The sequence below is a fragment of the Balaenoptera physalus genome (assembly GCF_965194825.1).
Source record: "Balaenoptera physalus genome assembly, chromosome: 20".
Taxonomy (NCBI): Eukaryota; Metazoa; Chordata; class Mammalia; order Artiodactyla; family Balaenopteridae; genus Balaenoptera; species Balaenoptera physalus.
Genome location: NC_138901.1, coordinates 17169717 through 17193974, shown reverse-complemented (window position 1 = coordinate 17193974; position 24258 = coordinate 17169717). Strand labels below are relative to the sequence as shown.

General features: G+C 53.3%; 1 protein-coding gene across 1 annotated transcript; it reads right to left on the bottom strand.

The window, feature by feature from the left end:
- Window positions 1-417: 417 nt before the first annotated feature.
- WNT9B (Wnt family member 9B) lies at window positions 418-23898 on the bottom strand. Its single transcript, XM_082443308.1, has 4 exons — window positions 23800-23898; window positions 7097-7353; window positions 5134-5399; window positions 418-4260 (listed from the first exon to the last, which is right to left on the bottom strand). Exons 1-4 carry the CDS (start codon window positions 23877-23879, stop codon window positions 3787-3789), a joined length of 1077 nt encoding a protein of 358 aa, XP_082299434.1. The 5' UTR covers window positions 23880-23898; the 3' UTR covers window positions 418-3786.
- Between the last annotated feature and the right edge of the window lie 360 nt (window positions 23899-24258).

Sequence of the window (24258 nt, the reverse complement as noted above, 5' to 3'; positions counted from 1 at the left end):
CTACAGAACCGTAAGTCCCTGAAGGCTCCTGCCCTGCCTTAACTTGCCCCACCCCAACCTGCATGGTTGGACATAGGATGCGGGCACTAAAAATACTTGTCATCTCCAGGAGGGGACCCAGGCTCTGGCCTGGTCCAACCTGGTATATAACCTTGGATGGGTCACCTCTTTCCTCTGGGCCTCAGCTTCCCCAGAATCCATAGAATTCGATGACCCATCCCCGTGCTACATACATCTGAGGGGAGGCAAGACCTCATACTTTGGAGGCCAGCACCTCTGTGTTCTAATCCTGAGACCATTGCTTGCTAGTGGCATTCGGGAGCCTTCACACCTCATAGCCTCCGTTTCCTTGACCATGAGATGGGCGTGGTCGTGTCCAATACGCAGGGTTATTGCAATAAAGCGAGACAAAATAGGTACAAATAGCTGACACGTGGTTTATTGGTTTATTGTCTCTCCTCTCCCACTAGAGTGGCAGCCCCACGAGGCAGGGACTTGGTCTCCTTCACTGCTGCACCCCAGCACCCGGGGTGGTGTCTGGCCCTCAGTAGGAGCTCCCTAAACCATCGCTGACTGAGTGGATGAACAGAACAGGTGCTCGATATACGATAGCTCTGGTTGTGATTCTAAAATGTGCTGAGACAAAAGCGTTTGAAGTTCATGGTTGTTGAGAAAGGAAATTCTGGGAAGCAAGAAATAATCTTCAGGGCTGGCATGGGTGTCTCTGTCGCTCTGTCAGCCAGTGGAGGACACCAGGGAAGCTGGGCTTATCTGGACCAGGGGCAGACATGATGTGCCCACGAGAGCCAGGCAGCAGCATGCACGAGTGAGGTGGGAGGTACTTGGCAAACTGGGGAGCCCCCGTGCATCCTGTCTGATAGGGGGTCCCTCTCTCTAGCTGACTGTGGCCAAGGTGGGAATGCAGGACCAATTTGCCAGTGCAGCTGATTTTACAAGAGAAGCCAGAAAGCCAATTGAAATCAAATCATTTTTAAAAGAAAAACACAAATGAGAGCAAACAAAACCCAGCTGTGGGCTGGGAGGGGTCCTGTGTTGTAACCCAACCCTCTCAGGCGGTGTGGGCAGAAGGAGGGAGGGCCCGGTGGTGGAGCCCCTGGAGTGGCCGCTACGGGGTCCTGATCTCTCCAGGCCTCTCAGGCAGTCCCAGCCTCTGAGACACAGGAAATGCTGACATGCTGCCAAGATCCAAAAGGCAGGGTCACACACAGCCAGGGAAGCAGCCGCATCCCTGGGCCCTTGGACTCAGGGTGGATCCAGACTTGGGGCTCCCAGGCTCTGGGTAAGTCAGCTCCCATAATCTGGCCCAGGTTATTAAAGTTCAGTAAATATTCATTGAAAGAACCTCTTCAGTGTGACTCTGAACACAGCTCTCCATCTCTGGGCCGCATCTGTAAAATGGGCACAGTTATGTAGCCGCACCTACCTCACAGGGATAATGGGGAAATCAAGTGAGATTAAAGGGACAAAAGTGTTTCCAAAGATCAAAAGTGCTTTACAAATGCAAAGTGTGGTTGTCCTTGTCATCATTATTACTTGTCTTGGCAAGACGAGTTTCGCCAGAGCAGAAGAGGGGGCCTGGGACCCAGAAGAGCAGAGAATTTACAACGACTTTACAAGGAGGACCCGGATCAAGCCCATCAGAGCTCTTGTGCAGAGGGGATCCTGCTCACTAGCTCTGGGACAGACCCGGTCAAGGGACACGGAGCCCACAAGACCTTCTACCCAGCCACTTGGTGTCCAGCTCAGTGGGCGCCCCAGTCAGGGCAGCTGTATCTCCCCAGATAGATGGCTTCCAGCAAATTCACACGCCCCAGAGCAGCTGCCCATAAAATATAGAAACTATATAAATAACATAAATATTTTCTCATATATCTTAGCTATATAAATTATTCTCTTTTGCCCTAAAAACTATATATGCGAGGTAGACAAAAAAAAATACCCTGTGAGTGTTTCCCTTAAAGCTGTAGAAGGAGAGGTCAGTGGTCACTGGTCCCAGGGGCCCCAGCAGGGCTGAGGTGGACCTTTGGGGGCAATTGGAAGAGAACGGGGTGGGAACAGGGAAGTAGAAGAGGGGAGAGGGCTGCACAGGGAAGACCTCACAGGCCGAGGGGCCCTCAGAGCCTGACCCATGCCTTTGGCCTGGTCAGTGTTAGTGGCCGACTGTGGCCACAGCCCCTCCGAGGCTACCCTTTATCTTCCTTCCACGCCGGCACTGCCAGCCATGGACTTGGGATGCAGATGGCATGTTGGTGGACTGGGTGCCCTCTTCCTGCTGCCTTACACCTAGGGCTGAGCCAGGGTGGAGGCAGAGTTGGGGTCTCAGAGGAGGAGGATGGAGCGGGCTGGCAGAGGGAAAGTCTCCTTGCGCTTGGGGAGCGGAAGAAACTAGGGAAACAGCCTTCTGTCCTTTTTCTCTTCCTGCCAAGATGTGGGCCAGCTGCTTGGGTCAGCAGAGTCACTCTCGGGAGGGGCCTCAGGTCAATTTGGCTGCTCATCAGAGCCTCTGCAGCCAAAGATCCTTCCAGCATCCCTCCGGATGCTGCCTGATCCACCGAAGACGGGGCAGCTTCTCCTCACCCGTGGAGATCACAGGGAGCCCCGGGGGCTTCTTCCTGGGGCTTGCACAGATGGTTTCTCAGCATTCGGCTGATTCTGAAGAGTTTCCTGTCTCAGCAAAGGGTCAGCAACTCTGGGTTCCGGGAGAAGGGAAGCTGACAGAGGGAGCGGCAGGGCCAGCAAAGCAGCCAAGGGCGTCCCGAAGGAGGTCACTTCCTCCCGGCTGGCATCGGGCTCTGCTCTGGGAAAGCACACAGCTTCCAGCAAAGTGACCCCTGCAAGGTCTTGATCCTGAACCAGAGAGGTGTGTGTCACTGAATGAGAGCCCTCAGCCTGGCAGGTCCAAGGGGTGTGCATGCATGTGTGTGGGGGGGTGCCTGTGTGCACCCCTGTGTATGTACCAGCTTCTCTCTCCTCCCTCTCAGGGCCTCAGTAGGCAGAAATGGAAAGGTCCACAGGATCAGAGGGAATTAGCAGTCACTTCTCTTCCTCAGGTAAGAGCCAAGGTGGGGGACCATTAGTAAATGAAGGGGGTCCCCCAAGGAGCCAGGCTTAGCAAAGACTTTCCCACGCCTATAACGCTAGCCCTGGTAAAAAATCTTAATTAGATGAGTAGCTGTGAGTGCACAAACGTAACCGAATCAGAACTCATAAACCAACTCTTGTGTATCACGAATGCGAGCTGCACTGGGGCCTCACAGCATAAGTGGACCCCGGTCACACTTACAGCTGGACTGTCCCATCCCAGGCAGACTCCAGCCTTTGCTTCTGACTGACCCTGCCTCCCTGGGCCTTTGTGGCCCAGAAGCTCACCTCCCAACATCTTGCTGGCTCTAGGCCACTAATCCCAAGAATCGAGATCGCGGGATATACCCCCTCTCCTCTCCAAAACCTCAGTCCTGCCCTCCTCTTGGCCTCCCTTATTTTCCTCCACATCCTTCCCACTCTGCCCTCCCGCTCCAAGTCCTCAACAAGGCTGGGGACCCTTGGGTTCAGGGGTGGGGCTCCCACCTTTCGAGTTGAGGGAGGGGAAGGCTGATGAGACCCAGTGGAGAGAGGAGCACAGGTGCCCTGGCATGCACATGGGTGAGTGCATGCACGCTGCGTGCACCTGGCCAGGAAGGCTGGCTGGACAGCTGGGTGGCCTCAAGGTGGCCCGGTGCCATGCGAGGTCCTGGCAGAGCCCAGCTGGCACACTGGGCAGTGGGCCTAATGCTTACAGGTGTACACAAGCTCCTCCTGCACGCATTGCTGGCACTCCACGTAGCAACACCACTGCACCTGGCAGTGGCAGGAGAAGGCCACCAGGCGGCTCTGGGTGTCATAGCCCCGCCCGCAGCATAGGCTGCTGCAGCTGGCCTCCCGGGAGCACACCCTGCCCGCCGTGCCGGGCGAGTACTTGCTGGGCCGGCAGAAACTGGGTGAGTCCTCCATGTAGACCAGGTCCCCAGGCCGTGGGGCCGGGCCCTTGGTGGAGCTGCCTGCTCTGGCTGGTGCCCACAGCTCCAGGCGGCCCAAGGCCTCGTTGGTGGCACTGGACACCTTGACGGCTGAGTCATGGCGCAGCTTTAACACCTGGCCTGTCTCGCGGAATGGGGAGAGCTGCTTCCAGCAGGTGCGCACGGCGCAGGAGCCCGACACGCCGTGGCACTTACACGTGGTCCTGAGGCCACTCTTCACGGCCTGCGAGGAGAGGCAGAAGGGAGGCGTGGTCAGAGACCCGGGCCCACAGACCCTAGAGCACCAACCCTGGCCGGGGAGCAACAGGAAGATGGGAAAGAGACAGGGGAAGGTCCACATGGGGGGGGCAGATAAGACTCAAGCTGGCCCACGTGGCACCTTAGTGCAAACTAGTTCTAGGTGCCCTTTCCTCTGGGCAGAGATGGTCCTCACATCTTGGTGAGAGCAGTGTGGGCCGGATCTTAGCCCCAGCTCCTCCCCTGGCCCGAAGTCCTTGTGGAGCAGACAGCTTGCACAACTGAACACAGCAGCCCTGGTTTACACAAACTCAGTGATAAGGAAACAGAACACAGAACACAATTTCTTAAAGAAATGGAGCCCTAGCCTCTCCCAGCTTTCTGGTCCAAATAGGCCTAGATACTTTTTACCCTCCAGCCCTCCCACTACTGTGTGACCTCAGCCAAGTTCCTTCCCCTCTCTGGGCCTCCTCTGTCTTCTGTAAAATGGAGAAGGGACAGGGGTTGTACCAGATCAGTTTTCAAACTACCTTGGCTTCTAGGACCTCCAGGAAGGCCAGTGCTTGGAATGGAGACCCTTCTCCAAACACGTTTCTGCCTCACCAAGGCCCCATCCTCAGCCAAGCTCGCACCTGCTGCCCAGCTGATAATGATGCCCAGGATCCTTCCCTACTTCCTGGTACCTGGTAATGGTCCAGAATGGACGCCCAAGGAACGTTGGTTGAAAGGATGAGGCTCATCCTGGGCCGGCTCTGTGTGTGTGCTAGGGGGCAGGGCGGATAATGGCCTCCTAGAGACCTCGCTCCCCAGCCCTGCACTCTGGCTGGGAAGGGCTTGGGTCACCCGGGAACGTGCTCACCTTGATGCCCACGTGGGTGTTGTGGGCGTCTACCCGTGCCCGCAGGTCTTTGCTTCCTCTCTTGGGCCCCAGGAAGTTGTTCAGGAACTTGGTGCTGTACTTGAGGTTGTCGCCGCACACGCCCCACTGCCAGGCCTGCCGGCTCTCCAGGCCCGGAGAGTCATCACAGGTGCAACGCTCCATGCGCCCGGCGCTGCAGGCCCGGGCCAGAGTGTGCGTGAGGGCGGCCGAGGACACCGCGTACAGGAAGGCCGTCTCCTTGAAACCTGCGCCGGGCCCCGGGGGGATCGGGAGGGAGGAGGAGAGTGGGCTCAGGGGCTGTCTGCTGCCCTCTGAGGATAGAGTGGGTGGTGGGGCCGCTGTGGCGAGCAGGATGAAGGGCCTGTGAACCTGAGGGCACAGCTCAGGGCAGCCCCCCTGTCACCTGCCCCTTAAACTCAGGATGCAAGTTGCTGTTTAAATGGAACTTCCAATTCCCAAGGGAGTGTGTGCCCAGGTTCTAAGGGCGGCAGGACAGGGGCTGCTCCTTCTACTAAACAGGTGAGAACACAGATGCAGAGAAAAGTGACATGGGCATCTGGCGAGTGGCGAAGCTGGGTTAAACCATTGACCTTGACTCCAAGCTGATGTGTGAGCAAGTTGGACCGACCCGTTTCTGAGCCCCTGATCCTCTGAAATATGCTTCCTGTGCTTCCTGATGCCTCTCAATGTCACCCTCTGCTACCTACTGGGGAGTAGGCCCAATGACTGAGTGACCTCGGGTCTCCCTCCTGACTGGTCCCAAACCAACCATCCACCCACTTCCAGGACAATCGCAACGCTTGCACTATGGGGTGCAGCCCAGAGCTGGCCTCCCCTGTGAGCTCGCTACCTTCTACCTGCTCTCTGATGTACCTGGGGTGCTTGTGACACTGAGGTGGGGGGGGCATCAGCTCTGCTCAGACCCTCCCAGCCACGGGGAACAGTTGCCTAAAAGGGGGTGGGCTGCTCTGACCCACCATCACTCCCTTTTCTGTCAAAAGCCCGTTGATGCTTGGTGATAGTCACAGGATGACCTTTTCCCCCACTTGGGCTGAATGCTTTCTGAGGGAAGATGGGGTCTTGTTCGGCTCCGTATCTCCAGCATCCAGCACAGTACCTGGCCCGCTGAGAGCCTCACCAGATGCTTAGTGAAGTGATGGCCAAGTGGAGACATGGGGTGGGCAGGGAGGGAGGGAGGTAGGGTGGGAATGGAAGGGAGGGAGGGAAGGATGGACTGATGCTTATGATCAACAAAGAAACAGGTGAGTGAATGAACAAATGAAGTCTTTTGTTGGCCTGTGTCACGTCACTTGGCCAACTATTAACTGCCATCCCTCCTTATCTGCTCTCATACCTTTGTGAGTGTGAGTATGTGTGTGACGTGTGTGTGTGTGTGTGTGTGTGTGTGTGTGTGTGTGTAGGAGGCTGAGGGAAGGGACTGGGGGACCACCCATCTCATCTGTGGGCTCTTCCAGGAATGGGGTGCGCTCCTGCTCTCCTCTCTTGCGTCCTCCTTGCTCCCCTGCCCCCGCCAAACAGGGAAAAGCTAGGCCTCATTAACTCCAGGACCCTTCTTACTCAGGACTGTGCTGGGTTCGTAAGGGCAACGTGGCCCGGGGACAGGGGCCTGGGGAGTGGGAAAGGCAGCCTCCTCCTCCCCAACCCTCCTCCTCCTAATCCTCCTCCCAGCCCTCCTCCCCAAACCTCCTCCTCCCAGCCCTCCTCCCTCAGCCCTCCTCCCCCCCAGCCCTCCTCCCTCAGCCCTCCTCCCCCCCAGCCCTCCTCCCTCCCAGCCCTCCTCCTCCCAGCCCTGCTCCTCCAGCCTTCCTCCCCGCAGCCCTCTTCCTCCCAGCCCTCCTCCCCCAGCCCTCCTCCCCCCCAGCCCTCCTCCCCCCCAGCCCTCCTCCCTCCCAGCCCTCCTCCTCCCAGCCCTCCTCCCTACCTCTCTTGAGCAGCCCCGTCCTCCCCTCTAGGCTGCAGTTCCAGCGCTCATGCCGGAACTGAAACTGGCACTCGAGCAGGCTGAGGTGTGCGGCATCCTGCAGGGTCTCAGCCAGGCCTGGCTCCCGCCGGCAGAGCTGCTTCTGCCGGCGGGACAGCTTCAGGAGGTCACACTGCTTCAGGTGGGCCCCACCCTGTGCTGGGGCAGGGGCGGTGCCCAGACCCGGGAAGGGTGTCAGGACCTCCCGCCCGGTCAGGCTAGAGGAGGCAAGAGAGAAGGGAGACCAGTGACCCTTGGGTCGTGACAGGGGAGGAGGAAGGATGACAATCTCTAAGAATGTGGGGCAGGTGAGTGGAAGGGCCTTCCTGGGGGCTGCATTATTCGCCCTTCTAGGAGGGAGGCTGGCCCCGTGGGGTCATGCCCCCATTTTACAGAGTAGGAAACCAAGGTGCTTATAACAAGAGCTAGTGCAAGATCTCAAACCCAAGTTTTCCAGAAGCCAAAGTCCCTGCTCTTCTCACCCACCTTATTTCCCAAACTTGCCCAATCAGAAAAATCATCTGAGGTGCTTATTAAAAATACAGATGCCCAGGATCTATACTTAGCAATTCTGCTTCTCTTGGTCTGGAATAGGACCTGGGAATCTGTATATTTTCCACATTCCCTGGGCAGCTTTGAGGATCAGGGCAGTTTGGGAAATATTGCGCATAGCATTGGCTGCTGCCTGGCTTGCATGTTCCTAAGAGGGGCAGGCAGAGGGATGTCGACATTAAGAAGACGTCCAGCCAATTTCCCTGGTATCCCTCTCTCCCTTACATTAGGTTGCTGCCCAAGTAATGCCATGCCAACCTAACTTGTTTCCATAATCCCCAGATAGATCTTTAACCATCTGGCCACTCCATGCCTGTTACAAAAAGATACTTAGGGAATACCCGAATGGATGGAAAGGTGGAAGGATGGAGAGATGAAGGGAGAAAGGAAGGATGGGTGGATGGACTGACAGGTGGATGAAGATGAAAGAGGTATATTTTCATCAGGCCACCAGCTCCAGACTCTTTGCTCTACTATATCTGAAGTCCATGGATGCTGAATCAGGCTGCCACGTTCCAGTGGCCCGTCACTTCCTAGCTGTGTAACCTAGAGGCACTGATTTTCTCCTCTGGAAAATGGAAAGTGTGATCCTCGCTACCTCCTGGGGCTGCTGGGAGGATTATTTGAAAAGTTACTAACCACAGGGGCTAGGACTTGCTGTTTCACTTTCCTGCTAGCTGGAGTTTCTCAAAACTCTTTCCTCTTGCAAGATGCTTTACTCTCTAACCTGGGCAGAGTCTTCCCTTTGTACAGATAAGGAAACAAAGGTTTTACAAAGAGGCAGTGACTAACTTGAGTCTTACAGCTGATCAGCAGCAAGGTGGGGACTACAGTGATTTTTTTTTTTTTTTTTGGCTGTGCCCCGTGGCATCTTAGTTCCCCGACCAAGGATCGAACCCATGCCCTCTGCAGTGGAAGCTCGGAGTCTTAACCACTGGACTGCCAGGGAAGTCCCAAGGTGGGGACTACAAATAGAGCTCACCTTCCCTCTGCCCAGAAGCGGTCCATGAGATGTTTCTCCCAGTTCAAAATATCTGCTGTCCTGTACCCTGGTGGCCCTCGGAGTGGGTGAAATATACATCACTCTGGCACCCAGGCTTGAGGAAGCAGACCCTTTCTGGAATTTGCTGGCCTTGTGGCCGTGGTAAAAGATCAAAGGTGGAACCAGGCGATGGCTCTTAAAGCTCCTGCTTGGATGTGGCACTTGTCACTTGTGTGGCCAGGTCTGGGCTGCACCCCATAGTGCTCAAGTGCCACCAGCCAAGGCAAGCCCTGTGGCCAAGCCCTGAGTGGTCAGAGAGGCCCACATCCCACAGAGCCAAGGGCACGGCTCTCCTGCTTGGAGCCACCTGCCCCAGCCAGGACATCTGGCTGGATGCCACACCCTCCCCGTCTACCCCAGGGAGGGTGTGGGTCCTGGCCAGGTCCCAGGTGCCCCCAGAAAGTGCCCGTAGATCCCAAATCCATCAGGTGCAGCCAACCCAGTGTGGAGCAAATCTCCGAAACCCCCGAGCAGAGACAGATGCTATCGGGCTCCTCCTGGCCCAGCCCGGCCCTGGGCTCCCCTCCCAGACAGGGTGAGGGCAGGGACCCGTTAATCATTAATCTGGGGGCAAATGGGTAAATTTCCAGTCCACCAGGTCTACACCCAAACCCCTCCCTGCAGTCTGGCAGGAAACCCTTAGAGCTTGACCCTTGGCAGGTCCAGAGCAGAACCCAATGTCAACTCCAGCCCAGGATACCCCACCCTGACTGGCTTCCGGTGTGGAGGGCAGCTTGGGGGCTGCAGGAGAAAAGGGCACAGCAGCCATCTAGCCCCTCGAATGTCTTCCTCCCCACACCAGGGGCTGGTGTGAGGGGCAGCTTCTGTTCACGCAGTTCTTGTGTTTCAGAAATTGGGACCTCCCTTGTAGTAGTGATTAACAGATGAGAGAATGAGCAGGGAATGATGGGAATTTTGGCCAACAGGACTGCAGATCCTTCAAGGCCTGTCTCAGATTCCATTATAAGAATAATAGTTATTATTTTTATATCATTAAGCTATATTATATGTTATATAATGTATAATTTTTATTCTATTATATAATATTATCTACCACGGTTTTTTTTTTTTTTTTTTTGGCCATGCCATGTGGCTTGTGGGGTCTTAATTCCCTGACCAGGGATTGAACCCAGGCCCAGCAGTGAAAGTGCCAAGTCCTAACCACTGGACCACCAGGGAATTCCCTTATCTACCACATTTTGAGTGCTTATTACTAAGCCCTTTAAATTACTCTTTCAGACACCTGTTGGGTTGGCTGCCTACCTGTTCCTTCTATCTACATGGTTACCCTGTCTGCCATTTTATACCATATGATCTTGCTGCTCTGGCCTGTTGATTGGACCACTGAGGATCACATGACCCAGGCTGGGCCAATCAGTTCTTTCTCTAGGAATTTGGAATTTGACTTAAGAGAGCATACATTTGCTTTCTCTATCTTTTTCTCTCTTTCTTTGACTTAAGAGAGCATACCGTTGTTTTCTCTTTCTTTGGGCTTGTAACTCAAGAGATAGAAAGCTGGTCCAAAGAGAGAGAAAAAGAATGAACCAAACCCATAGAGAGAAACAGAGGTGAGAATGGGAGGGAGAATTTGGGGAGCTCTTCAGCCCCTGGCCCCAGAATCTTCCTGTGGTCATCTCTGTTCTTACTTGAGACACTCCTATCTGTAGAACGATGTCAAGGCTGAGAGTCAGTTTGTCTAATTAAGGGTGCCGTCCCTGATCACCACCTTCTGACAGCTGTGGAGTACCAGCACACCCTACACTGCACTTGTGAGCCAGGCTCGGCAAACACATTTTCCCCCCATCAACAGGCCACTGTTTTTTTAATTTCGTGTAATAGACCCTGTGATTGATGGCCCCAGGAGTCCAGTATAAAGTCGGTTAATTTTATTAGCAGTAATGACACTTAGTAGCGATTAATGGTCAGGAAAGGCAGCCAACCGCACAGGAGCTTCAGGCCATACTGGGCCCTGGTCTGCCCAGGGCTGCTCTCAAAAAAGGCCCCCTCACACTGCCTCAGGGGCCCCCATAGGACCTAGGAAGACAACGGAGAGACATACCAGGACCCAGTTTCCCTTTTATTTGTTTTCTATGTTGCAGTTTGGGACCATTTTTCCTTTGAAGAAATAGTGCCAGGACATCAAACTTAGAAAATACCTCAACTGATTTCCTTAAACAGTGCTAGTAAATGCTCTGACACATGCCCTATGGATGTCGTGGCATCTGCTAGAGACGGTTTCTTCTTGGACCTCAGAAGAATTCTAGGTGTTGCAGGTTCCAATCTGTTCCGGGGTCCGTGGGCATGATCCGTTCCCATTGAAGAAATCATTCTATCTGGCATTCCAAGCCTGAGAACCCCACCCACCAAGCCCTTCTGCAAAAATCTCCACATGTTAGTTGAGCATCTTGAGGGTAAGATGTACAACCAGAGAAGATGGAGTGAGCTTTGTTGAGTCTAAGGAATCCAGACAAAATCTGGGGCTTTAATGAAGACACCTCCCCATGGTCAGGTCGGATGCTATCAGTCAAGCAAGTGAGCAGTGTTCTGGACTGAAGAGCAGAGGACAGATTATCTGCAAACTTGCTGATTACCCTTCTGGGCTGAGGGATAAGAGCGCCTTCAGGCCCCTGCCTGACTCAAGTGTCCCTGAGACACCTGGGACCAACCCTTCCCCATCAGTTGCACCTGCTTTGGCCCAGCTGGTCTGTCTCCCCCATTCCTGTTTCCTGTCGGGCTCTCCCAGGTTGACTTCCAGCCTCTTTTGTCCCATTAGGAAAGCAACCACCTCACGTGACCAGCTCCATTCTCCTCCCTTCTTTGCCCCCAGCCTGTGCCCCTCTGTCCTTTGCACCCTCAGCCCATGGCCCTTGGCGGTCAGGTTGATAAGACTGGAAGCCCCCACCCTCACACAATGAGATGCCTTTGGCTTTGACCCCAGAGCCTCCCCAGCCGCTTCCCAGGCCACCTCGTCTCCCTCCAAAGTGGGAAAAGTCAAGGGTGCCCCTCCGGACTTCATCTCACATCCTACCCACCCAGACCCCCTCTGTCCATGCCTGGTCTTTCCCTCCCGTGCCTTCTTTCACCCTGTGCAAGGCTCACCCCATCCACAGTTTTGGCTAAAGCTGCCCCATCTGGGATGACCTTGAAGGAAGCAAAAGTAGGTTCTCCCAGGCTTTGGGGAAGCCTCCCAGGAGACTGTTTTGGTCTATCGTCCACAGGACCCCAGGGACCAGCGAACCCCTGAGCAGAACTAGGGGTCACCCTGGAATGATCACCCGCCACTTGCTAGAGTGTGGGGACCAAAGGGCCTCAGGCCCCCAAGGCTGTTCTGGCCTGGGTAGTCTGGTCCCAGGTCTGCCCTCACTCACTGGTGACCCCAGGGATGTCCACTCACCCCCTAAGCTCATTCTATCTAACAAATACACCTTGACTAGTAGGAGAGCATGACTGGAGCCAGACTGCCTCAGTTCAAATTCCACCTCTGCCTCTTACTAGCTGTTCTACCTTGGGCAATGCACTTCACCTCTCTGTGCCTGATCTGTGAAATGCAGATAATCACAGGACCTATTTCACATGGTTATTGTGAGGATTAAATGAATTAACATCTGTAGAGCTCTTAGAACAGTATCTGTCACACGGTAAGCTCCAGGTTAAGTGTCATTCTTAAGCATCTACTACGTGCCAGGTGCTGTGCTGGGTGCTGCGACCCACACTCATAACCTCAAGGAGCTCACAGTCTGGAGGGAACTTGGCTGAATTCAGAGCACTGCAAACTCTCCCCAGACCCCAAGCGGCAGGGAAGGAGAAGGCTCTGAACCAGCCCAAGTCCCAGAGGAACAATAGCTGCTCAGGGACCCGGCTCAGATCTCCTAACACCATCTGGGTAAGAACCTGACCTCAGCCAGTCCCCTCCTGCCTGTAGTGGGAGGGCCGGGGTGGAGACGGGGCTGAAGGAAGCTCTTGGGAGCTCTCTGGAGGAGGCCCGGCAGGTGTAGAGCACTTCCCATCACCTGGGGGTGCCCAGGCTCTGTTCTTCCACCCCTACCCCCATCCCTGTTTCTGCTCGAGAGGGTCTGACAGTTCCAGAGGAGACCGCCCCCAGGATGTGGGTGGGTGAGCAGGTGGGTGGCACAAGACAAAACTGGCGGTTCCCAGGACACCAGGTCATGCCAGCCTGTCTGGACACTTAGCTGGAGGGACCAGGAGCTGTTCCTGGCACCAGGGCTGGTGCCAACTGCAGGCAGCTACCAGGGAACCAGGAAAGCCTTGCCCTGCCTGGAGCATTGGCCTTGGCCCCGCAAAACCCTATTAGATGCTCCGATAACAGGCTTCCGCTGCAGGGCCATTTGCATGGTAAGTGCACCTTTTGTGCTTTCATCTCAAATATCTCAGCCCACCTCTCCTGCCCTCACTAAATCTCCCTACACACACACACACACACACACACACACACACACACACTCACACTCACACTCCCCACCCCCACCTGTCCTCTCCAGTCGCCACCTCTTCCCAGCAGGGGAGAGTTAGCGAGGACAGTGTCTAGCCCAGGAAAAGAGGGCACATGGCTCCGGGCAGTCCTTCTTCAGAGAGGGGGCCCCCTCCACACCCCTGGCTCCTCTCCCCTCCTCCCGTCATCTGAGAGGCCCCGAGGTTTACACTGCTGAGAAGCACATCCCTCTCTCCATCCTTCAGACTCCTCTCTCCTTGACAAGACTCACTGTCACCTCATACCTCCTCCATGAGGATGTCCTTAGTGAGCAGCCTTAACGGCACATTTGGCAGGTACCGTTTCCCACTTTTCCTCCAACTCCTCCTCCCCCATCCTTTCACTCACTCTTCTATTTAAATATCAATATTGAGCATCAGCTTCAGGCCACAGAAGACCAAAACAAACCAGACTGCTCGCTGTATCCCTGTCTGGGTCTCAGCCTTCCTCTCCTCCCCACCTCTTAGCCTCAGAACCCACCTCGAGGACTGAATCAGCACACCTCCCCGCCCCCCACCAGCCCACCCCTGGCTCAGAGAGAAAAGAGACTGGCCCAGCTGTGGGCTTTATCTCTCCGAGAACAGCTCCACTTCCTGTTTTGCAGCCGCCCGACTGGGCTGCCTGCTGAGGATGGCATCGTGGAGACGAGTGCTCAGGAGCTAAGTGGGCAGCAAGCAGGCCGCCCAACAAGCTTGCTTTGCATCTCAACAATCTCGGGCATTTAGAGCCTGGCTGGTGCAACATCTGTGGAGGAAATGCTTCCCCCTTCTTCCTTCTGTCTCCCTGCCTCTCCACTCAGGCTCAGGCTGAAGCTGAGGAGGGGAAGTCTTTGCCCCTGGCATGGATAGATCAGGTGGCACAGTGGCCATGGAGGGTACCAAAATTCACTCCCGTGCAAAGGAATCCCTCCCCTTCACAAGTCTGGGATGATAAGCATCTCCCCCACTTCCCTGGCTGGGTCAAAATGTACACCACTTGAATCATTATATTCTAGGGCTGGGGAAACCATTCAGGAGCAATCACCCAGTCCAGATGTTTTGCCCTGATGGCTTCTGGGAGGTACCCCAGAGGCTTCTGCAGTGCAGGCAGGAAGGCAAGAGGTTTGCCAAGTATGCAAGTCTCTGCTTTGATCTGTCTGGTGCCCTGGAAGTTCATGTAAGATTTTTGTCCAAGATGATCCACTGAGTTAGTGGCAGGGCTGGGACTGCACCCCGGGTCTCCCGATTGCTCCCATCAAGATTGGCGGTCTCTGCTTTCAGTTTTAATGTAACACTTCAGGGAAGCAAAAGCAGCCTTCATCATAGTAAATGTCTAGGGTGATCGGAACGCAAGACGGGTAGGATTGAAGGGAAGGAAGACTGGTCAGGACTCCTCTGGCCCCCTGAGCAGCTGAAGGGAGAGGGGACCCTGGTCTAAAACTCAGTTTCTTTTCAGCCAAGAGTCAGAAATAAAGCTTGGAGCAGTGGCCTGCCAATTCATATTGAAGTGTGAGAGTCTGATATAATAATGCCAGTACCTGAGAACATACTTTGCTAGACAGAGGAAGCTCAAAGGAGAGAGTCTGGGATCATGAAGAGGAGAGAGAAAGGGGAAGTCTGGGGTGAGGAAAGGAAGGGGAGGAGAGAAGGGGGGCTGGAAGCCTTAAGATAAGCTTCCCCAGCTTCTTGGGTTCACAGGCCCAGCCCTGACCCAGGGGAGGAGTCGTTTAGGGGACACAGCATGGGGACGGCAGGGAAAGGCAAGTAGTCGCTGAGGCTGTATCATCTTGGGGCAACCAACACCCACACCCAGCTCTGCCCCGACCATGGGATCCTGGCTCGTGGGCTGGGCAATTTTGGCCAAGTTTTTTTAACCATGGGAAGTTGACCAACTAACCAGCTTGGCAGGCTCTCGGGTGGTCACCCTTATTCCTGAGCCCAGCAGGCTCAGGCTGGGCTGTGGGCCCTGGGAGGGCCTGGCCCCTGGTGAATGCCTTGTGTGTGATCAGCCTGTGATGAGGACAATTCCATTGTTTACATATGCTCTAGGAGGAGATGTCCCATGCTGCAGATTCCATTTGTCCTCCTGCAGGTCCCAGGGATGGCTCATGCCCCTCCACACCCCTCCCCTCAGCCCTAAGGATAGCGGGAACCTCCAGCCTGGTCAAGGAGCCACTCCCTGAATATGCCTAGTGAGGGCCCGAGTGGTCAGGACAGCCCCAGGGTATGGATGGAGTTATAAATGGCTTCCTTGGGAATACAGCAGGGTCCTCCAGAGCAGGACCAGAACAACTTCCCACCTCGGACTCTCCTGGATGCAGAGCCAACCAGGGTTGTAGCAAAGGGCCCCTCCCCTCATGCCAGGCCAGGCTCCTCCTTGTCTTCCTGCCATGGCTAACTCAGTCCAACCTCCATGCCTTTCTTCATGCTGTAATTGCTACCTGGGTTGCCTTTCCCAGTCTAAAAGCCCTCATGGATCCCCTGGGCTCTTATAACCACAGCCTTTTTCAACACTTGACTCAAAAATGCAGGGAATGGGAAAGGTGATCCTGAGGCCCTATCTAGCTCTAGTAGCCTAAGATGCTTGTCTGCCTCTTTCAGGAAGTCCTCCTTACTTGCCAGACCCATCCCACTCTAACCATCCAACTTCTTTGTCTTCTCCCAGTTTTTCAGATGTAGTACTATTAGTTCTGCACGGCTCACTTTTTTTCTTCCTCCTCAGGGCTGTATAGACAGTCTCTCCAAGTAGGCTGTAACCCCCTTGGCAGAGGTCCTGGTTTCTCATCCCCTGAGGCACCCCCATCCCCAGCCCAGGCACCTGTTGACTGCATACATCCCTCAGGTGTTAACGCCAGACAGAGTATAGCTCCAGGCTCTCCCTCAGTCCCCTCCGCCCCAGGCCCAAACCACTGGCCTCCCTGCCATCTCACTCCCAGGCTGCAGGGGTTACCTAATATCCCCCATCCTCACCACCAAACCTTCCCAAGCTCAAGCCTCAAAGGCTCTGGAAGGGCGTGGCTCTGGAGGGGTGCGGTTCTGGAGAAGCTTCCCTGTGGCCATGCCTGCCCCAGCCCTCAAACTGGGATCTGGACCGACCCAGATCTCAGGGCAGTCTGGCCTCGGTCAGTCAGACCCTGACTCCTCCGACCAGCTCAGCCCCTATGGGGACAGGGAGAGCCAGGCTTCTTCCCTCTGAACCTCAGTTTCTGGGGACAAGCTGTGCTTGGGCAGCCAGAGCCTCCCTTTGATACACAGTGAGAACCTGGCCCAGGTCTTTCTTTAAAACTCAATGTACCCAACCTCTCATGATGACACGTGACAGGTTCACAAAATTTTATCCACGATTCCGGACTCCAGAAATCTCCGACAACTACAATTCTTGGGTACAGTTGTGGCAAACGCATGTGGCAGCAAGACTTGACCTGAGCCAAAGTGAGAATATTTATGGTCTATATTTCCCAACATGTAGATGTTTTTCTGCAAAAATAATCGTGTCCGATTACTGGGGACTGCCCTATACCTTGCTAGGGATATTATGTTATACGTGGTATGCATATTGTATTATCTTGCTAAAATTTGAAAACTCCTGAAATCTGAAACACATCTGGCCTCAAAGGGATTGTCCCTATGGGGAAAGCAGACCTTCTCTGCTCTTGCCCTAAAACTAGTCTCTTTGGAATTTCCAAGACAGACTGAACATGGTAGTTTGATTTTCTCTAGGCTCTTTGAGACTCTTCACCCTCTCTCTTCAGTCTCTCCAGTGAGAGGGTCTGGGCTTGAGGTGTCTGCCCCACCCCCAGCTCATCTCTGCTGCCCCCAGGATTCCCATGGAAGGCCAGGTGTGGTTGACTTCCAGAGTCTGATGGGGGCTAGTGCCTGCTCTCTGCTTTGCTTCCCATTCCTATGCTGACAGAGGCCAGGTCATGGCCAAGCGGCATGTGCCTGAGAGGGCCATGCAGAAAGAGCAAACGTGATGGAGCAGAGAGGGAGGTTCTGGGGGCGAGGAAGGGTCAGCAAAAGGGAGAGGGGACTGCCCACCCCGACACTCACTGTGGACCAGGAAGCAACGCTAGGGACCGTGGGTGGAGTCAACCAACAACAGGGCCCCAAGACTTCCGCTTTAAGGGCGCTATGCACGCTTAAAGGGCGCTATGCACGAATTGGAGACGTGAACACATAAAAAATTAGGTAACAAACCAAGAGTTGAAGACATGCAGTGCAAGAGATACCTACGACGTATGCCAAGTGAGAGATGTAGGCTACGGGGTGGAGGGCTCAGAGGGTCAGAGCTGCCCAGGGGAAGGCAGGCCTCAGCTGGTAGTCAACAGGCCCAGAAGGCAGGGATGAAGAGGTTGGCTCCGGGTTCTGATAGACTAGAATTCAAATCTAGGTGCTGCCCGCCACTGGCTCTGAGGCACTTGGCCTCTCTGAGCTTCCCCCCACACCCCCACTCACCTGTAAATGAGGATAATTCCACCAGCATCTACCTCCTGGGATGTCACAATGGTTAAATGAGATTATGCACATAAAGGGCTGAGTATAGGAAGGATTCAAATTATATAACGACTGGGATAAAGATGAAGAGAGGAAGGAACGGATGTCAAAAAGATACTCTTTAACCTGGGATGCTCTAAGACGGGCCACTAGACTTCCTCGACTCCATACATGTGGAGAGCATTTCAGCACTTTTATATACATAAAACCCTCATAACGACCCTACAAGGTAAGGATTAGCCCATTTTATAGTTGGGAAAACTGAGGTCAGAGCAGTTAACTGACTTGCTCTGGGTCACGGTTAGTAAGTGGTTGGCTGGAGGATTTGAACTCGATCTGTGTGATTCCAAGTCCAGCGCTCCTTACACTATAGCAGGGCATTAGGCTGGCTCCCATCCTGCTCAGGCTGATGCCAGGGTGAGGGTCTCCCTCACAGCACCTGGCCCACCTCCTCCTGAGCCCAACTTCTACCTGCGCACACAAGCCTAAAGGCACCAGGACCTCTGTTCCTTAGGAGATTCCAGCCCAGGTGTCCCCCCGACCCCTTGCTTCTCTCTCTTCTGTTTCCTCCCCACTCAGCCTCAGAAACTCCACCACCGTCCATTGAGGAGGCTGGTTCGACCCCAGCTCTAGAGCCCAGCTCCTCACGGGTTACAGCTGAGCCCAGAGACAAGCTAGCCTAAATTCCTTCCCCCAATACAATGATTCTTATCAGTGATGTTTGGCTTGCAATCTACCACCCCAAAGCAGTAAAATTTCTTTTACCCTTTCTTCCCTGCAACCGTGTTTTTCTCAGGACCCAGTCAATTCCTAAAACTATTTTTAAAAAAACATCCAAACACATAAAACACTTAGGAATAATTTTTTAAATGTTTACAAGACCTATACGCTGAAAATTATAAAACACTGCTGAAAGAAATCTTAAAAGCCCCCAAAAGAGAGATATGGGCGGTTTATAAACCTGAAGACTCAATATTGTTAGAATGCTAATCATCTATAAATTGATTTATAGATGCAATGCAATCCCAATCAAAATCCCAGCAGTCCTTCCTGCAGATATTGACAAGTTGATACTAAAATTTATGTGGAAATACAAAGGATCTAGAGTAGCCAAAACAATTTTGAAAAAGAAGGACAGAACGTGTAGTACTTGGTTTCAAGACTTACCATACAGCTACAGTAATCAAGACTGTGGTATTGGCCTAAAGATACACTTATGGAATAGAATACAGAGTCCAGAAATAAGTCCTCATATATTGGGTCAATTAATTTGCAACAAAGATGACGATGAAAAAAGGATCATCTTTTTGACAAATGGTGCTGGAACAAGTAGATATCTACATGGAAAACAATAAACTTCAACCCTTACCCATACCATTCACACAAATTAACCCAAAAAGAATCACAGACCCAAGTGTAAAAGCTAAAACTATGAAGTTTCTAGAAGAAAACATAGGAGGAAATCTTTGCAACCTCTAATAGGCAGAGATTTCTTGGATGAGACACACAAAAAGCACAAACCATACAAGAAAAAGTTCAAAAGTTGTACTTCATCACAATTAAAATCTTCTGTTCTTCATAAGATAACAATAAGAAAATGAAAAGGCAAGCTACAGACAGGGAGAAAATATTGCCAATACTTTCTGACAAAGGACTTATATCCAAAACATGTAAAGAACTCTTACAACTCAATAAGACAAATAACCCAATGAAAAAGACATTTAAATGACCATATGATCCAAATATCCAGTCCTAGATATGTATTCAAGAGAAATAAAAACATATGTCCACAAAAAGGGATGTACATGAATGTTCATAGCAGTTTTATTTGGAATAGCCCCAAACTGGAAACGATCCAAATGTCCATCAACTGGTGAATGAATAAACAAATTGTGGTACATCCATACAATGGAATACTACTCAGCCAGAAAAAAGGAATGTGCTACTGATACATGCAACAACATGGATAAATCTCAAAAACGTTATTTTGAGCAAAAGAATTCATACGCAAAAGGCTATATACCATATGATTCCATTTATATGAAATTCTACAATGGGCAAAACTAATGTGACAGAAACCAGGGAAGTGAGTGGGAGAGTGTTGACTGCAAAGGAGCACAAGGGATCCTTTGGGATGATGGCACTGTTCCATATAGCAATTGTCGTGGTGGTTACACAGGGTATACATTTGTTAAAACCCAAACCGTGCACTTAGAATAGATGCATTTTATTGTATATAATGTTGATTTGGAAAAAAAAATTAAGGTTATGTTTTGCTTCTTCACAATGATGACACTCCCCCAACCCAAGAAGATGGTTAGAACCCTAGCAACCACCAAGAGTGAGCCTGTACTGAGCACTTAGTATGTGCCAGGCACCCTACCAGGCCCTTTCATTCATTGTCTGAATTAAGCCTCACACCAGCCTTTAGGATGGGTATTATCATCACCCAAAGCTCAGACAGGTTAAGACATGTGCCTGGAGTCACACAGCTAGCAAGAGGCAAAACCAGGATTCAAACTAAGTTCTAGATGACTCAAAAGCCTGTGCTTTCATAAACGGATCTGTACCATCCCTAGATAGGAAAGAAACCCAAACAGGGCAGAGGTCACACATTTAAAAAGCACCACCAAAGTCAACTACGATTTTAAAAGCTGCATCCACAGGAACTATTTCTAGATACAAAATTCATTGGGATGACTTAAAGACTGGACTGAATGACAAGGCCTAACATATACCCAGCTCATCACATAATACAGTGAGTGTTCATTTATAGAACACCACAGAACTTAATATTTGCAGAATTCCCAAGCCATTTGAGCCAAAACATGAGCTCTTGAGTAATCCTAGACTTCCAAGCCAGGACCATCTGTTTAGGGAACATTAGGACCTCCAGATGCTAAAGACCTTGTAGGCAAGTGACTCGATCGTGGACAACACTGAGAGTGGTCCAGAGCCAGGACAAACCTGGTCCACCTTCCATCCCACTGTCATCGTGCCATCCTCTGGGAGCCCACCTGATACCCGAGCAGGGCTCAGTGCATCCTATCTCACTGCTGAGGACAGAGGAGAATGCTGTGACCTCACCCATCCCACTACAGCCAAGAATCTGACAGATTTAACCAAGTAGGGGAGGGGGCAACCCTCTACCTCCTCACCCTCTGCAGCTCCTTTGCAGCTGCAGCTCTCCTGGGTGACCACATAGTATTAGCTCTAGTGGCTAATACTCTTCGTAGAACAAAGAGTCTAGATTGGCGGCAGGACCTGGTTTCTATCCTGCCTCTCCCACTAGCTTGCTGTGCGACATAGCGTGAGTCACTGAAACTTTCTGACCCTCAGTTTCCTTTTGGGAACTATTTACACCCATCCTGTATATACCTCAAGAGTGGGTCTGAGGATCAGATGGCAGAGGGGCTGAACAAGAAAATTATTTGTAAACTGCAATACTAGTTATGTTATTATCAGCATCACCAGAATTAGGTGCTAGACTCAAGTAAAAGCACCAGAAGCAGCTGCTGGCTCACTGATTTGGGGATGATGGTTCCTTAATCTGAAAAATAGGAATAATAATACATGACCTGCTTGAAGCAGGGAGTTAGACCAGAGAAACTTTGGGGGTCACTTCCAACTCTGAAGTCTGATACTATGATTTTAAAAGCCCCAAGAAGATTGGCCTCACCCGCTCTCCTGATGTCTGAATTTTCTTTTATCAGGATGCCAAAACATTTGGTCTTATAATCAGAAATGAGACTTCAAATGCAAATGACCTAGAGGAGGGAGAAGCACATTGCCTCACATTCTCACTACAGTGTTATAGATGCCTTCCAGAGAGCAAATTCGGATAGTACGATGGAAAACCTGGCCTAACTGAGTCATGACAGGGCTTCCTCAGCGAGAATTCAGGCTGCATCCTGTCTGTTCTCTGAGACCAAACACAGAACAGCACAAAGCCCCATTTTTAGCTTATTCTCTGAACATTTTTCCTCCTCCCCAGACTGGGGTGGTGGTGGCTGGAGTGTATTTTGCCAGCTCTGTCCAGGGGGGCTCATGACTTGGAAGAGGTGGCTCATACTCACATGTTCCCTCTCAGCCCCAACCCATGCCTGATCCACCATCTCCCTTTTCATTTCCAAGACCGCCCCCTTGCTCGCAGCCCTCAAATTCTAACCCTGTGCACTGCCACAAACTCCTTTCCCTTCCAACCGCACCAGCCTGGGTGGTTCCAGCTTCCTGGAGCCCCTCTCCTCCCATCTCATCTGGCCCTTGCCCCATCCTCAACCTCCAAACCCAAGCAAACACAAGGATTGTGAAAATGAGCTGATGTCCAAGAGGATGCAGGCACCATTTGTCCACACCCCTCTCCTGCCCCCACTCTCCATTCCAGCTCAGAAACCCCTGCTAGGGCTGGACTATCAAGACACTGTATCTCCTTAATAATTAGTAACATTAGTTGAGCATTTACTATGTGCCAGACCCTGTTCTAAGTGCTTTACATGTACTAACTCACATGATCCTCCTATGAAATAAGCACTATTATCCTCATTTTACGGATAAGAAACTGAGGTACAGAGAGGTTAAGTGACTTGGCCAAGAGCACACAGCTAGCAAGCAGAAGGATTGGGGATTGAGCCCAGAGTCTGTACCCTAACCATTTTATCCCGTCTGCTGAGGAGCAGTGCCTTTTCAAGCCTGAAATCATTGGGAAACGAACATGAATGCACAGTGCTCTTGAAGTGGATAGAGAGGCTCAGTCATATCAAGTTTAGCCCCTTCTCTGTACAAAAGGGGACACTGAGGCCAGAGACTAAGTGATCTTCCCAGGTCACCAGCAAGCTGAGCCCTGAGCTAGGATCGGGGCTGACGCCACCCGCTATATATTTCAGGAGCGGCCACTGCCCACAGCCAAGGCATGTTTTAACCAGGGGTCGTGACCTGGAAATTAGCCCACAGCCCTTATTCCAGCCTGTGCAGGACCTCTCAGACCCTCTCAGACCCTTATTCGCCCCCTCCCTGCCAGGTCCTTAAGAGCAGCCTCTGGCAGGTCACTTGCTTGGCGGTTTATGTTTTTTGGTTTTTGTTTGTTTGTTTTTGCCTTTGCTGGGGTCAGACTGTAAACCTCACCTTGATTTGGGGTGAGGATCACAAAAAGTGCCATGATTTAAAGTAAGAGGCTGTATACATTTAGAACAGGCTTTGGGTGGAGGTCAGGAAAGTCCCTTCACACCCACGACCCCATCTCCCACCCCAAATCCCTGCAATTCAGGGTCAGAGAAGGAGGGACAATTGCCCTGTAACTTGCTCTCCAAACACTGCCCACTCCCACCCATTCTCTCCCCAGTTGTCACCCCCAACTCTGACCCTCCTTTTCCAATCATGTATACCGCCTCCCCTCTTACTCTCTTCGTCATTCTCCTGAGAAGTCACCCGACACCAGGTCTGAGATTTGGTTGGGTTTCCCCCACGGACGGTTCCCTCCCGCTCTCCAGCTGACACTCCCCACGGTCCGCAGGTTCCCCCATCCCTCTAGGATCAGCGCGATCCCCTCCCCCGGCCTCGGTAACAACCCACCCCACCCATCCAGCCAGCCCTCCGGGTCTCCGCTCTGTGGGGCGAAGGCAGAGGGTCGGGAGGGAGCCCCAGGCAAGGACGGGTGGCTGGACAGAGCCCAGGATGGGGGAGGACAGAGCACCGAGTGAGGATCCGAGAGGGCATCCGAGCGCGGGAGGGACGCCTCGGACAGGCAGGGACAGGGAGCCCCGGGGAGGACCGGGACAAGGTCCGAAACGCCTGCAGAGTCCGGGAGCTTGGGTGGGGGTCTGAGACCCGGCCGAGTGGGCGGGATGAGGTCTCGGACAGGACAGGGTGAGAAGAGCGGCGGTGAAGGGGACCAGAGCTCGGACGCTAGAAGGTGCGATCCGCGTCCGAGTCGGGGAAGCCAGAGAAGGAGCTCTGGGCGCGAACTCCGACCCCGAGATGGGGCTGGGTACCACCGGGGCTAAGGTCTGAGTTCGAGATCCCGCCGGGGCCAGGGCCAGCGGAAGGGAAAAGTTGGCCTTGCTGCAGCGGGAGGAGGGGAAGGCAGGCGGGCCGGGGCGCGGCGGGCACTGACCCGAAGTAGGCGGCGGCGGTGGCGGCGGGCAGCGCCAGCAGGCAGAGCGCGGCCAGGGCCAGCGCGGGCGGGGGGCGCATGATGCCGGCGGCGCGGCGCCCTGTCGCATCTCCTCGCGCCGCTCAGCGCTAGCAGCGCCGCCACCAGCCGCCCGCGGGGCTTTAAACCCGGGAGGGGCGGAGCGGGCGGGGGGACGGGAGCGGCGCTGGCGGCGCACCCCCGCAGGCGGCGAGCCCCCCGCCTCATTGGCCCCGCCGGCTTGCCCCGCCCCATCGCGGGTGGGGCCACCGCCCCGGGTCCGCCCCCGCCCCGCCCCCAGCTCCCGCGCCCACCCTCACCAGGTGAGAGCTCACCTGACGCGGTGCGGGGCTGGGGACGCGGCGGCTGAATGTGAAGGCCCCGCACCTGGAGAGGCGAGGATGGGGGTACGAGTCGGGGACCAGGGAGTTTTTGCCCCTC

Bases quoted from the DNA above. Each gene is read 5' to 3' on its own strand.
- WNT9B (XM_082443308.1), bottom strand. From the start codon at position 23,879: ATGCGCCCCCCGCCCGCGCTGGCCCTGGCCGCGCTCTGCCTGCTGGCG. The intron at 5,400-7,096 runs GTAGGGAGGAGG...GGCCCGGCGCAG, and splicing joins GACGGGGCTGCTCAAGAGAG to GTTTCAAGGAGACGGCCTTC. The intron at 4,261-5,133 runs GTGAGCACGTTC...CTCTCCTCGCAG, and splicing joins ACACCCACGTGGGCATCAAG to GCCGTGAAGAGTGGCCTCAG.